At 37.6% G+C, this 13,589-nt stretch overlaps 1 protein-coding gene across 4 annotated transcripts in view; it reads right to left on the reverse strand.

Moving 5' to 3' along the window:
- The window catches only part of CBFB (core-binding factor subunit beta), a 39,351-nt gene that overhangs the window by 22,910 nt on the left and 2,852 nt on the right, over positions 1-13,589 (reverse strand). For all 4 annotated transcript variants that reach the window (XM_083625685.1, XM_083625683.1, XM_083625684.1 and 1 more), the window contains exons 2-3: positions 12,186-12,272; positions 6,861-6,977 (exon numbers count right to left, since the gene is read on the reverse strand). In XM_083625685.1, coding sequence (XP_083481811.1) covers positions 6,861-6,977; positions 12,186-12,272 — 204 coding nt within the window. The remainder of the gene's footprint in view (positions 1-6,860; positions 6,978-12,185; positions 12,273-13,589) is intronic.

Genomic DNA, 13,589 nt, shown 5'->3' on the forward strand with positions numbered 1-13,589 from the left:
TTTTCCTTGTTCACAGCTGCTGCATGCTGGGTCAACATGCTCATTGAAGCATCTACATGATTACAACTTCAAGGTCTAATTCCTGGTCAGACCCCATGAATGCATATGTCAAATTAAGATTTTTTTTGCCTACATGCACTATTTACACTTGTTTACATTAAATTGCATTAGCCATTTTACAGTCTATTCACTCAGTTTGGAGAAGTCTTTTGGAGCTTTTTTTACAGTCCCTTTTTAATGACGCTGAACTATTCAGTACCATCAACAAATGTTGCCAGCTTCCTGCTTACCCCTAATTGTAGATCATTTACCAAACAAGTTAAAAAGCAGAGCTTCCAACACTGATCCTTGAGGGACACTACTTTCTTCGTCCCTCTGTTGGGGGAATTGTCTATTTATTCCAACTCTCTGTTCCAGTGCTTAATAGGCTGGGTGGTGTTTTTAATTCTTCACAAATAAGGAAGTTTGTATGTATTAAATACTGATGATATTTGTACAATAGAGAAAAGCATTCCTTTATTTTGTTTGAATTTTTAAAATGAAATATCAAATTAACAGGAAAAATACTTCCAAAGCGTAACTATATGATCAAACATGTTGATTACTAGATGGTCAGTTGGTGGCTGATGTTAAGCAAGAGAAAATGTATTGTTAATACTGTCTTTCAAAATGATGAATTTTATTATTTAATAAGCTGGAGTTGGTAGCTTTGACAGAACTGAAGCATCTTGGAATAATTATAATTGTTTTATGTTGAGATACATTATAACGAAGTATCATTACTGGAAAAGTACCCTAATGTGTGATGCCAAAAGTTTACATGTTTAATTTATACTATAAGATGAAGCATGCTGCCATACTGCAGTCAGCACAGAGAAGTTACAAAAAGGAAAAGGAAAGAGCCAAATAGCCAAATAGATGTATCCAGTGCTTTTTTCTGGGGGATGGGGATGCATATCCCTAAACATTTTGTGAATCTAAATTTGGCCTCATTGAGGGGCAGTATTTCAATATAAGTAGGAAAATGAGAGCACCCCTAAACATTTTTTTAGAAAAGAAGTGCTGCTAGACAAAAGGAACTCAAAAGCCTCCAACATCATGATTTAAAACTATAAGAAATACACCCGGCTGTATGTATAACACTGACAGAGACAGCCAGAAGGGATTTGTAATGTTGTGTTGACCACTACAACAAATGCTTTCAATATAGAAACTAGCAAGGAAATGCATTTGATTTTTCAGTCTGTAAAAGTGGTGTAACGTAGAATTGTAATTAAAACCTATTAAAATTGCTTTTTCTAATCTATAAATAAATGAAGTAGCGTAACTCAGTGAGGTAGGTAGGAAGAATGAATGAATAGAAGTCTGCAGATGAATTGCAATGTTTTCCCTGAAGCACTTATTCATGGCAAGACCACCATGATTGCCAGCTGGCATTCTGCCATACATCTGGACAACAAACCACGCAGGAATAGCCAATGTTCTACACAGCTCTGGAATAATGTCACTCAAGAGGAGACATTTTGACTACTAAGAATGGAAGATTAAGTAGGTTTTCTTTAGTGAAAAGACAGCAAAGGGATTCCTCGAAGGAAAACACTATTGTTACAGCATCTTGTCTTAAAAAGGAAAGATAAACAGTTTCAGAACATCGTGTTCCTTCAAGCAGAAATCATTTTACCACCAAGCACACAGCAGTCTCCCAATAAGCACCTACTTGCCAGCTTATCAAGAAAAAAATGGATTTAGGGCACATATGTAAAGTGAAATTGCCAAGAGTAACATCAAACTCCATTTCCTTTCCTGGATTTTCCACAGTTCAGCTTTCCAAAGACTGTTGCCACATATCTATTTGGATTTATAGATTTTCTCTCATGCCGAATAACAGCAATCATGAGCAGATAGGCTATCTCCTGTTCCCAAAGAGTTAATATTCATTCTACATAGGGGGAAACGGAGGGGAAGCTAGGGAAAACACAGGACCTTTGAAATACTGAATGAGGTGTTGAAAGTATCCCCCACCCAATAGCAAACCATGGCAACATTTTTAAAGCAATAGAACTAGTGGGGTAGAGGATAACTGAAGGACTGAGTGAGAAGATAGGAGGATGTTTTCTTGTCTTATTCATGTTTTGGTACCTGCACATTTAATGAAGCCATAGCTGAAAGTTTCCAGAACCTGATCATAATGGGCATAAAGTGTAAGGCTACAGAGAGCTAAAAGGAATAGTGTAATTATATAACACACAACTTCACCCTTACAAGGCAGCATGCCTGCATCTTCTTGTACAAATACATTAACTATTAACTTGGGAAGCCAAAGAGTTAAGAGTCTGAATTGTATTGACAAGTAGGTTGGAACAGCTGGAACTCTGTGCATGTCCTGAAGCTGTGTGAGAGAACTGGCTTTGCTCTGAGTGTGTCATTGTGGTGAATCAGGGAAAGTTCCTATTGTGTGAGTTAGTGCTGGTTTAAGCACATGCCTGCCACAATGAGGAGACTGCAATTGCCCTAATTAATTCCGGAATCTAGTGCCATATCTAATGCACGCAACACCTATAATTCAGCCATTAATCAAATAATCTCCAGTGAATGACTAGAGCCAGCTGGCAAGCATATCTTGGCTTAATTAAATCCAACTACTCTGTTTTTGGGATGCAGGTGGCGCTGTGTGTTAAACCACAGAGCCTAGGACTTGCCAATCAGAAGGTCGGCAGTTCGAATCCCCGCGATGGGGTGAGCTCCCGTTGCTCGGTCCCTGCTCCTGCCAACCTAGCAGTTCAAAAGCACGTCAAAGTGCAAGTAGATAAATAGGTACCGCTCCAGTGGGAAGGTAAACGGCGTTTCCGTGCACTGCTCTGGTTCGCCAGAAGTGGCTTAGTCATACTGGCCACATGACCCAGAAGCTGTACGCCGGCTCCCTCGGCCAATAAAGCAAGATGAGTGCCGCAACCCCAGAGTCGGTCACGACTGGACCTAATGGTCAGGGGTCCCTTTACCTTTACCTTACTCTGTTTTTGCATTTCCTGAAAAGTACAAGTTTGTCTCTCTTGTAGCAAGAGTAAGATCACCTTACGGGAATTAATTTTGAGAGGGTGAAATGTACCTGTGACTTGGCTTTAGCCCTGTATCATGACACTTAATGGACATGACTCAGAATGACCCATAAGCTTTGCAAAAAGCTTTTTCATATTCAGGGGAAAGTTATAGGATGCATTTTTCTTGTAACTGGGTGGGCATGGCACCCCCTGCATATTCAGTTCTTTGGAATCAGTCCTAGAGGCTGCTCAATGCCACTCTTTTTCAGACATGTTATAACTCAGGCCCTGGAGCCAAATGTGGCCCTCCAGGATTCTCTATTTGGCCATTGGGAGACTCCATAGGATACACCTGCCTCACAAAGGCCACACTCCCCTTGACTGCTTTTGTATGGCTTGAATGTGCTTCTGAACTGTGATAATGCCTCTTGCTTTTCTGGAAGGAAAATGCAAGTGGCTATGCATTCTCTTTCTTCTTAACCATAACTAGATCCCTTCCTTGCCTCATTTCCCACATTCCTTGCCCCTGCTTTGTTGAATGTTCTTCGAAGCTGCCCTAATGCCATTTCCCAATGTTGAAGGATACATTAAACACAGGCACTTTGAAGTAATGATATACATCCAGAAAACTGGATAGCAGAATATTTTTATCTACTAAAATTGCATTTACTTGTAGGCTTTTTACAATAAGTTTGTATTAAAACCTAATGCAAGAACCTTAAAGATGAGTCTGAAAGCAGTGCTTCGAGAATCACAAAAAATACAAGTTTTAGGAAAGGAGGCCAGAAGCAAAAAAAATGCATTCTCTAGAAATCTTCATGTCCTCCTTATGCCAAAGTTTGCTTGTACAGTGGTACCTTGGTTCTTGAACAGAATAAGTTCCAGGAGTCCGTTCAACTCCCGAAACCATTCAAAAACCGGAAAAATAGGAGCCGATTTGTTTGGGAGCCAAGGCGTTTGAGATCCAAGGTACGACTGTATTGGCCATTTTGTTATTGGTTATTCCCCAAGCTCAGCTGCTTGTTTGTCTTTTACGCTATATGCATTCAATTGTGGGTTGGGGATGATGATGATGATGAATAACACATACAAACAAGAGAGTACTACTAGGAACAAAACTGAATTGAACTGCTTTACCACCATGAGTGAAATGAAGTAGGAGTTAAACTTCAAGAAAGTGGTAATCTCTCACTTCCTTTCTCAAGGACTTATCACTTATATCCTCACATAACTGCCAGTATATCTAGCCAGATCTATCAGTTTTAGTATTTCAGGATACAAACCACAATACCTCTTCATACCAAAACTGTATGTTCACATGACTTGCACAACCAGTAGTATGGGTGTGTCACAGAAAATACAGGTACCTTTGCTTCCAGGACTGTCCTGTGCTCATTTTGGGGAAGCCTGCTGTAGAAGATACATAGACCAGTCCAACAGCCATGTAGAGAGCCAGCAGCCATAAATATTCATATATTCATATAGAGACAAGGATGTATGAAAGAGCAGACATACTGGATCAGAACACTGCTCCATCCAGTTCAGCCTCCAACAGTAAGCTTCTGTTGCTTCAGTGCTTTTATTCATTCAACTATATACTCAGACAATAACTAAATATTAAATACTATTCAAGTCAATATATATATATTTCTGTACTTGAAGTTGAAATCTGCCAGTTTACAACAGAAGTCAAGCATTCTTTTAATCCTTAGTGATGAAATTTGCAGGACTTCCTCCCCAATATATTTTACTATTACTTAAATGCTTTGCCTCCCTCACAATTCATCTGATGTGGAAAGCCCTATATTCACTATTTAAACTTCATTTTAGGCAAAACTTGAAGGAAACTCATTTATCTTATTTCAAAGATTTTTAGGCTGCCCTTTATAAACATGATCAGGGCAATGCACAGAATTAAAATATATGTCATCATTAAGACAAAGCAGAAACAAAACAGCACAGTAAAGCTCAGTACAAAAAAAATTTGAACCAGGAATAGAAAAAAAATCGAGTGTTGTAAATCTATTCAGCTATCAATATAGAACTTGTATTGCCTCTTGATATAGGAAGAATGAACGAAATAGATGTACAACGGCATTCAAGTACGAGGGCGATTCATGTTTGTAGAGTGTATTTTCTGTGCACTCCTTGCATTTCTAAAAATTTCTTTCAAAAAAGATAGTAAAAAATTACTTAATGCCATCCAGCATTATGTATATCTTTTTATTTGTGGCCATGCCTATTCATGGCTGGCTTTAGTAATTCAAAATGATTCCTGGATTCAGTTATCTTTTATTTGCTATCTTTAATCTACAACAGCAGACCAGCAACAGACAGCATAACAAAGACTTAACAAAGCCTGGAAAATAAGGAAGTTTTTCAAAGATTTTAACAAAAAAAGCTGAATAGTTTTCTTCATATTTGAACCATTTTATGTTCCCGTCTCTTTTCTTTTCCTGTTCTTCTGAAGGCAGCAGCCATTGTGCATTAAGCCACACCCCTGTTGGCAATCATTTTGTGACTAGTGTCCTTGGCACTTCCTCAAAATTCCAAATGTGTCCCAGACCCAAAAAGGTTGGCAACCACTGTTGTACAGTAACTAATGGAAAATATATTCAAACACATCTACCTTTTAAATTTAGTTTTCCTACCCCAAAATACTAAAATGCATGGTACAATGTTGTTGTTTTTCCTTGTAAGGTAGACTAGGATGAGAAGAACTTGCCCAAGGATATCTAAACAACTCCATGTTGTGTAGATTTTATCTAGAATAATGTGACCATACCAAACTCTTCAATATGCCAGCATGTCACCATTGCAGACAAAACCGAACACACAATTCAATATCTATTTTTAGAGTTATAAAAATGCACACAAAACTTCAACTTTCAATTGTCTGCTTATCTGTCTGAGATGCATAAGTTTTACTGTGCTCTTTGAAGGGCTGATTCATACATTTTTCTTCACATACAGGTGTACAAAAAACTAAAGATGTGAAGGCCTGGGAAACCCCGCAGCAAAAAAAAAAAAATCCAGTTTCTTTCTGGACTTTTACATCTCTAGGAAAAAGGGTACAGACCAAGGATACCTTAATTAATTTATTTTTGAATGCTAACATATTCCAAAAATGTCTTACACATGATGGTGTGGTTTTTTGTACACAGACCTTCCTACATTTGCGTTAGGAAAATGCCACATGTTAGGTAGCCTTAGAGTATCAATTAAAAATTGTGAAACACATTTGAATACTATTATAAAGCATGAAAACTACAGTGGTACCTCAGGTTACATACACTTCAGGTTACATACGCTTCAGGTTACAGACTCCGCTAACCCAGAAATATTACCTTGGGTTAAGAACTTTGCTTCAGGATGAGAACAGAAATCGTGCTCCAGTGGCACAGCGGCAGCGGGAGGCCCCATTAGCTAAAGTGGTGCTTCAGCTTAAGAACAGTTTCAGGTTAAGAATGGACCTCTGGAACGAATTAAGTACTTAACCGGAGGTACCACTGTATTAGAAAGCAGTAGCAATATTTTATTCTATTCTTTGTGCTAAATGTTCTCCCCGAGATCCTGGGCATACTGCAAAATCCATTTAGGAGCCACTAAGCTGCTGCCACATTTACACAACATGTATGGTAATAGTATCATATACTTTTTGCATGGTTTTAAAGAAGCAATAGGCAACTGGCCACCATAAAAATAAAGAAATATCAATGTGTATTATTACAAGTTCATTTTATATCATAAACCTCTAGCTCACATTTTAAGGCCACTGTGATATATACCTGTATAACCACAATCTATACTTTTTGTCCTTACCTTGCCTCCCTCTCTTTCAAAGTCAACATACTCTCGGGTTGGTGTCTGCCGTTGCTCCCCTTGCCAGCTGGCCGGAAAAAACTGGAGAGACAGATTGGTTCCTGTGGCCACAAAAGCCTTTTAGAAAAATCAATACAAACAGGATCAGGGAGCAAGACATTACATAAATTATGCAGGCAGAAATTTATTTTTACATCAGTTTATGTCTTTAAAGCTGAGCAGCACTAAGAATGCTCAAAGTAAAAAACATGCACTCATCATTTTTCTTAAATATTAAGTTACAAACATCTGATTTCATTTTGACAACATTTGCCATTGGCTGTCTCAGATATAAGATACAACACATAATCAATACTTTACTTTCTGAAAATTCTATACTGGTTTACAGTGCAAGTCTGAATAAGTGGTTTGAATGTTTTAAGGGGTGCTTATATTTTAAGTGCAACTTATAAGTAAAAAGCCTTAACTCTGCACAGTTGTATAATGGGGGAAACACAATGTGAAGCAAAGGTTTGTGAATTCTCATTTGAAAAGAAAATGTATCTCAAGCTGTCTCCATCACCAGCAACAAATGAGAACACACAAGATTAATGTACACTATACAAACTCACTAGAGGAAGTACAGCAGTAGGATGGGAAATGAACGTAGATATTGAAAGTAACATTTTGATTCAAACGTTGCAGCTGCAGATAAGCAGCCAAGAGCATTTCTTAGTTTTGTTAGAAGCCAGTCTTTATAGGCAACCGCTGTCGTTTTTTAAACTAAAAAACCCGACTGTTTTGAATAACACAACTAAATCAATTCCTGATTTTGAGTGTACTTCTCACTGATTCTTAAAAAAATACACGTTCACTATTTTGGTTTTTAAAGGAGATTAATATTTTGTTCCATCATCATCTACTTTCCTAATGTGGTGACCCGATAAAAGAACCCCCAATGCCTAAAGGCATCTAATTTCAAAAAAGTTTCAAAATCCATTTTAGGAAGCTCATTAAGAGCACAGAGTAGAACTCTTTAGAAGCATTCTAATATACAGTAAAATCTCTGCCAGGATAGATGGGCACATATTTCAATGCTAAAAGGTAGTCGTACTCCTGATCTCCAGTTTGTTAAACATAACCCCTCTAATAGCAAATTCAAATGATTGAATCTCTGCACCAGGGGACATAAAAGATGCTGAGGTGGGTGTGCTAGGTAGTCTATGTGAATCTATCAGTTAATTCAATGACTGAGGGTGACTGAGCCATGCAGTGTTTAAGGGGTGTGTGAGAGAGAAACAGAAGGAGCTCTGGCCTATTCCAGCCCCTGTATCCTCGAGTTGGGGGAAATGCATGTCATGTTGTTTTAAAAAGCATCCTTCTCCATGCATAATGTTCACCCTCAAACCTATGCCAATAAACCACTTGGGCTCTGGCCTGGCAAGAAGCTCTGAATGCCTTATCACTATATAGTACTGTGGAGGAAAGTTTCAAGAAGGTAAGAAAAAAAGGAGGGACTCTGCAAACTCTCAACATCACATGGCTCCTCTTTGCTGGAGCCTTGAACCGAAGCATTCTTGTTTAGGACTGAGGATATACTGCAACATTTTTATGCAGGTCCGCACTTGTAAGATTAAATATTTGAATTTAGTGTTTCAACACAAGGATATGTAGTATCATTTCATTCAAGTACAGAAAATGACACACTTACTGTAACTTCAATCAGGTTCATAAGCTATTTATTATTTAGATTAAATATTGAGCCATGCCTAAGAATCGGAACACACCCAAAAATCTACATAGATTGCCAAATGAGGCACATGTGTTGCAAGCTTGGAGCCTGCAAGCATTCTCAAGGTTCTTGAGACATGGACAAATGTGGCATGAAAGTATTTAATAGTGTATATACTCTTTGATACAATTATCTTACATATACAAATGAGCTGTATTGTAAATATATTGGTATTTTGAATGCCAAGAATGTCACATTAGAATCACTATGAATGAGATATTGAATAAATTGCTAATAAGTAACATTTTGCCAAATATTGTCTGGATGTTTATCCCTAAAACAACAAAATTGTAATTAAAATATTAGCCTAAGACTGTCAGTCAAATAGCATCTACCCATAAAGGGAAAGGGACCCCTGACCATTAGGTCCAGTCGTGACTGACTCTGGGGTTGCGGCACTCATCTCGCTTTATTGGCCGAGGGAGCCGGCATACAGCTTCCGGGTCATGTGGCCAGCATGACTAAGCTGCTTCTGGTGAACCAGAGCAGCGCATGGAAACGCCGTTTACCTTCCCACTGGAGCGGTACCTATTTATCTACTTGCACTTTGACGTGCTTTCGAACTGCTAGGTTGGCAGGAGCTTCTACCCATAGAATCTTATTAAAAAACTAGTTGCTGCCTTAGGTTTCTGTGGAAGCTTTAAATAGACGTATCATGCATAAGCTTGACTGATGGCAATGGCAGAATTTGCTCAAGAGTAGGCCACAGTTGTTATTATATAATAGTGATGGTGACCACTCCTAATTAATGCAACACTCTTTGGTCCATCGGCTATCATCTTTAGTACTTCCACAAAATAACGCTCAGGGCCTAGTCATAGCTTTTTATGTAATCATTTGGAGGTCATTGAACTGAATATTGTTTGATATATTGTGTTTTTACTGAGATTATTATACTCACATTTAACTTATTTAACTTGTGTTGCCCACACTGAGACCTTTGGATTAAATATGGTATATGAATAAACTTTTAAATAAATATGTCTATCATGAGAACCAATGAGAAATTGTACTAGGTATTATGAATATTGTTAGAGCAGATTATAAAACTAATCTACTGTATAATTTTACATTAGCTGTCACATGAAGAATTTTATGTGGCTTTGGGGATATGTTATAAAAATAAGTGAGTTTCATTTTGATGTAATGTAGCCTTCTGCAACCTGGTACCCTCCAGATTTTTTCAACTACATCACCCTTCACCCCGACTACAGCCGATAATGACTGGGGTTGACTTGAGTTGTAGTTCAAAATATTTGGAGGGTACCAGGTTACAGAAGGCTGCTTCACATGAACTTTAAGGATATCATAAAATATAAAGCTTCCTGCTTATGGTGAGAGGTAATTTTAATGTACAGCAAACCTAGGAATGTTAACTATTTGCTTTTGCAGAGTCTGATATATTTTTTTTAAATGGAACTCTATGCAAAATTTAACATGCTTGACCAACAATGTGGTATTCAAGAGCAAAATATGTTTGTTTTTTGCTTGTTATTATGTTATCTATTTTTTGTGTTTTTATATTGTAATCCACCCTGTGGTTCTTGGATGAAAGGTGTTTAGAAATTTAATTAATTAATTGTTAAGTCTGAATGAGTGTCAAGCATTTTCTACTTGTTAGTTTTCACCATTAAAATAATATAACGGCTATATTTGGACATCACAATAAACCAGATGTTACTATAACAATGGTTTATTGTGACAGGAACACGTTTGCACACTCCACCTCTCCCAATTCTCTTCCAACGCAGTCATAAGGAGATCAGCTTTTACTTTCATTTTTTGGTTATACACAGTTTATCATCTCATCCAAAACCCTAAACTAAGATATGGTATGAAGTTGGTTTGGTTCTAACAAACTATAGTTAAGACTAACCACAGTTTGTTGAGTGACAAAATGGTGACTTGCAGTTAATCAAAATGGAAACGAAATCTTCCTCCTTGCAACTACACCAGAGGCACTAAGAGGAGGGGAAGTGCATGATCTTTCCTAGGCTCATCCCCATCACAATAAGCAATGGTTTATTGCAACATCCAAACACATCCAATGTGAGATGTAAAAAGACAGGCAACATGTTCAGGACAAAAATCAGAGGATTCAGATCAATGCAATTTCTCTATAAGGCAACTATCTACTTTTTTTGTTACAACAGATGGGGTTCATAAGAACCAGCTGCAATGGGAATGTTTCTGTCAAACTGAAAAGAAAAATCATACTACTGTTTGAACAGTAGCACTGCACAAGCTAGAATAATTGTGACCATTTATGAACTTAAAATCATAGGTCCACAGCAGCAGACCCAGCAGCCACAACTCCTAAAGGGTATGCTGTCTTATTATGAAGAACAAGTACAACACATGTGCTTATTGCCTATCATACCCCAGCCTTCAAACATGGAACTTTCTCTACCAATTTCATTACACATAAAAACAATGCACTTAAAGACAATGGTGGATACAAAAATGTCATATTTTAAGTGCCATAATTCAAGAAAATGAACATTGCACAAAATCAGCCAGTAGTGGGTAGTGAGCACACAGGTCTCATTGAAGAAATAAGTAGAAACTAAAAAGGGGGGGAGGGGGAGAGAAAAAAGAAAGTAGTAAAGTAAAACTAAGTTTTAGGCAGTTTTAATACATCAAAATTCGACAGTGCAATGATATAAGCAAGCAACCTACTCCCTTGTATAACATAGTTTTAAAACATGAAGAATTAGCTTTTACTACAACCAGTCTCACAAAAGGAATATTTTTAGCTGTAAAACCTAATACAAAATACAACTAAATTGGGTAAATATGATTGTTGCTGTTTTCCACCACCAAAAAGCTTTTTGTATTTAGCTGCATGCGAAAAACTGATAGACAAGAGTTTCTCTCTTAACAGCTCTTAGTATTCATGCACAGCAGTACTTAAATGTTCCTGCTGAGATAGCCATTAGTGAGTGTATATAAATGTAGAGTATGAAACCTTTAAGCACACAGAATATTCTATTTCTATGTACTTTTTACACTAATTCCTACTTTATTAAAATTAGATTGTAAGTCTGCAGGTACAGAATTCTCTTTTTCAAAATTTATTGTACAGCACCTAGTAATTTGAGGCATCTTATATCTAAAAGCAATCGATAAACCTGCAATTTAAAGAAATAAGGAAGTCTAGTCAATTTTATTTTCACCTTGAGCAGTAAGAATCACTCTCAGCCAGGATGAAAGCCTTTCTGCACCAACGGTCTTGAAAGTGCCATGGACAATGACCATATGTGAACAAATAACATTTTACAGTCTAGATCTAGGCTTTAGCCATCTAGTCTGTACTTCCCAAATTCCCATACATTTTTGAAGACAGCAGAAAATAAGGGTTTTTCCCTTCTGTAAGTCCTAGCAGCTCAGACCACTGATTTCATTCTGGCTTGCTAGCATAGGAAAATTGGATCTAAACAGTTTATGCTTTTTTAAGGTGAGACTAGCTGTGACTCCAAGATGACCAGAGCAGAGGAGTGGAAGATACATAAGTAAACTTCACCAATGTATAGGATCCATGCATATATACTTACTATCTCAGACCGTCCATCTCGGCACGCATTCTGAAACCTGGCCTGTCTTTCTTCATGTGGTCTGTCCCTGAAGCCAGTGTATTTAATCTGCAATAAGCACAAGCCAAATCAAAACCTGAATCCTGCCTTCTCTACAATACCAGGAAAGAGATAAGGGCAAGCCTAAACAGATACAAATTGAATACAATATTCTACTTCCAGAGGGGCTGAGAAGAGGGTGCTCTCCTCCACAAGAAATACTTCTGTACACAATTCATCTTCAGACATTATTTTAAAAGTCACACTATGATCCCCAGCTTTGTATTTGCCCACCTTTGAATAAAAGTGCTAAGAGCAAAATATTCATAGACAATGAAATGGAAAAAGACAAGCAAGGAAATGTTATTGGGGAGAGAGATGTCAACACTGTTCATGCAGCAGGCAAATAATGAAACAAAGTCTCTTCTAAAAATTCAGTACTTGGGACAGGATGTATTGACCATTAAACATTTAAGTTCAACATCTCCACAGAAAGGACAGAAGGCACAAAGAGGACAGCTGACTCGACAACACCATGAACATGTGTGTAAAGAATGTCCATGGTGGAGAGGCACTAAATATTTCACAATTAGTTTGCATCTAAAAAGGAAAGAAAAACAAAACTGCAGTGTGCACTTCCAAGCACTTTAACAAGATTACAATAATTAGTAGAGCTGCACTCAGATCCTGCAACTTCTGTGTGAACTGCATATTATATATAAGAAAACAATGCAAATGTGGATGTATACAGTGGTACCTCAGGTTAAGAACTTATGTATAAAGAATTATCATGATGCATAGATGCAGCAGCAAATGGAAAGCAAGACAAAAGAGAATGCACAATCCAGCACAGAATTTACCATTCAGTTTGGGGCAGAAGGAAGGAAAAGAGAAAATACAGCAGCAGAAATTAAAGGGTTTGTATGTGTGAACTACTCCAGCCTAGAAATTGGAAGCTGATCTTCTAGTTTTAATGGCATTAGTAGCATCTGATGCAATAAATGCCAGATACGGACACTATGAGCACATAATGAGAAAGGGGAAATAAAGAGCTGCCACATGTGCTCCAAATTCAGGAAGTCCCTCCACCGCTGAATATGGAACATGTTCACAAGATCCCATGCTAATGAGTATTGTATAAGTCAACACAGGAGTTCTCTCCAGTTTTCTCCTTTAAAATGTTAAAAACAATACCCCTCTCAAATGAAAAAAGTCAGTATCCCCAAATAATTAGCACTGAGCACATTTGCTATAGGGAAACAAAAAGTCTGAAATATTTGAGCTACCCAATGTCCACTGCAACCATCCTATGCAAGGTTATTAATCTTTAGCCAAAATTAATCAGCCTGGAATAACTACTGTTTTGCCATGTTCTACATGCATGTA

The sequence above is a fragment of the Podarcis filfolensis genome (genome assembly GCF_964270895.1).
Source record: "Podarcis filfolensis genome assembly, chromosome: 8".
Classification (NCBI taxonomy): domain Eukaryota; kingdom Metazoa; phylum Chordata; class Lepidosauria; order Squamata; family Lacertidae; genus Podarcis; species Podarcis filfolensis.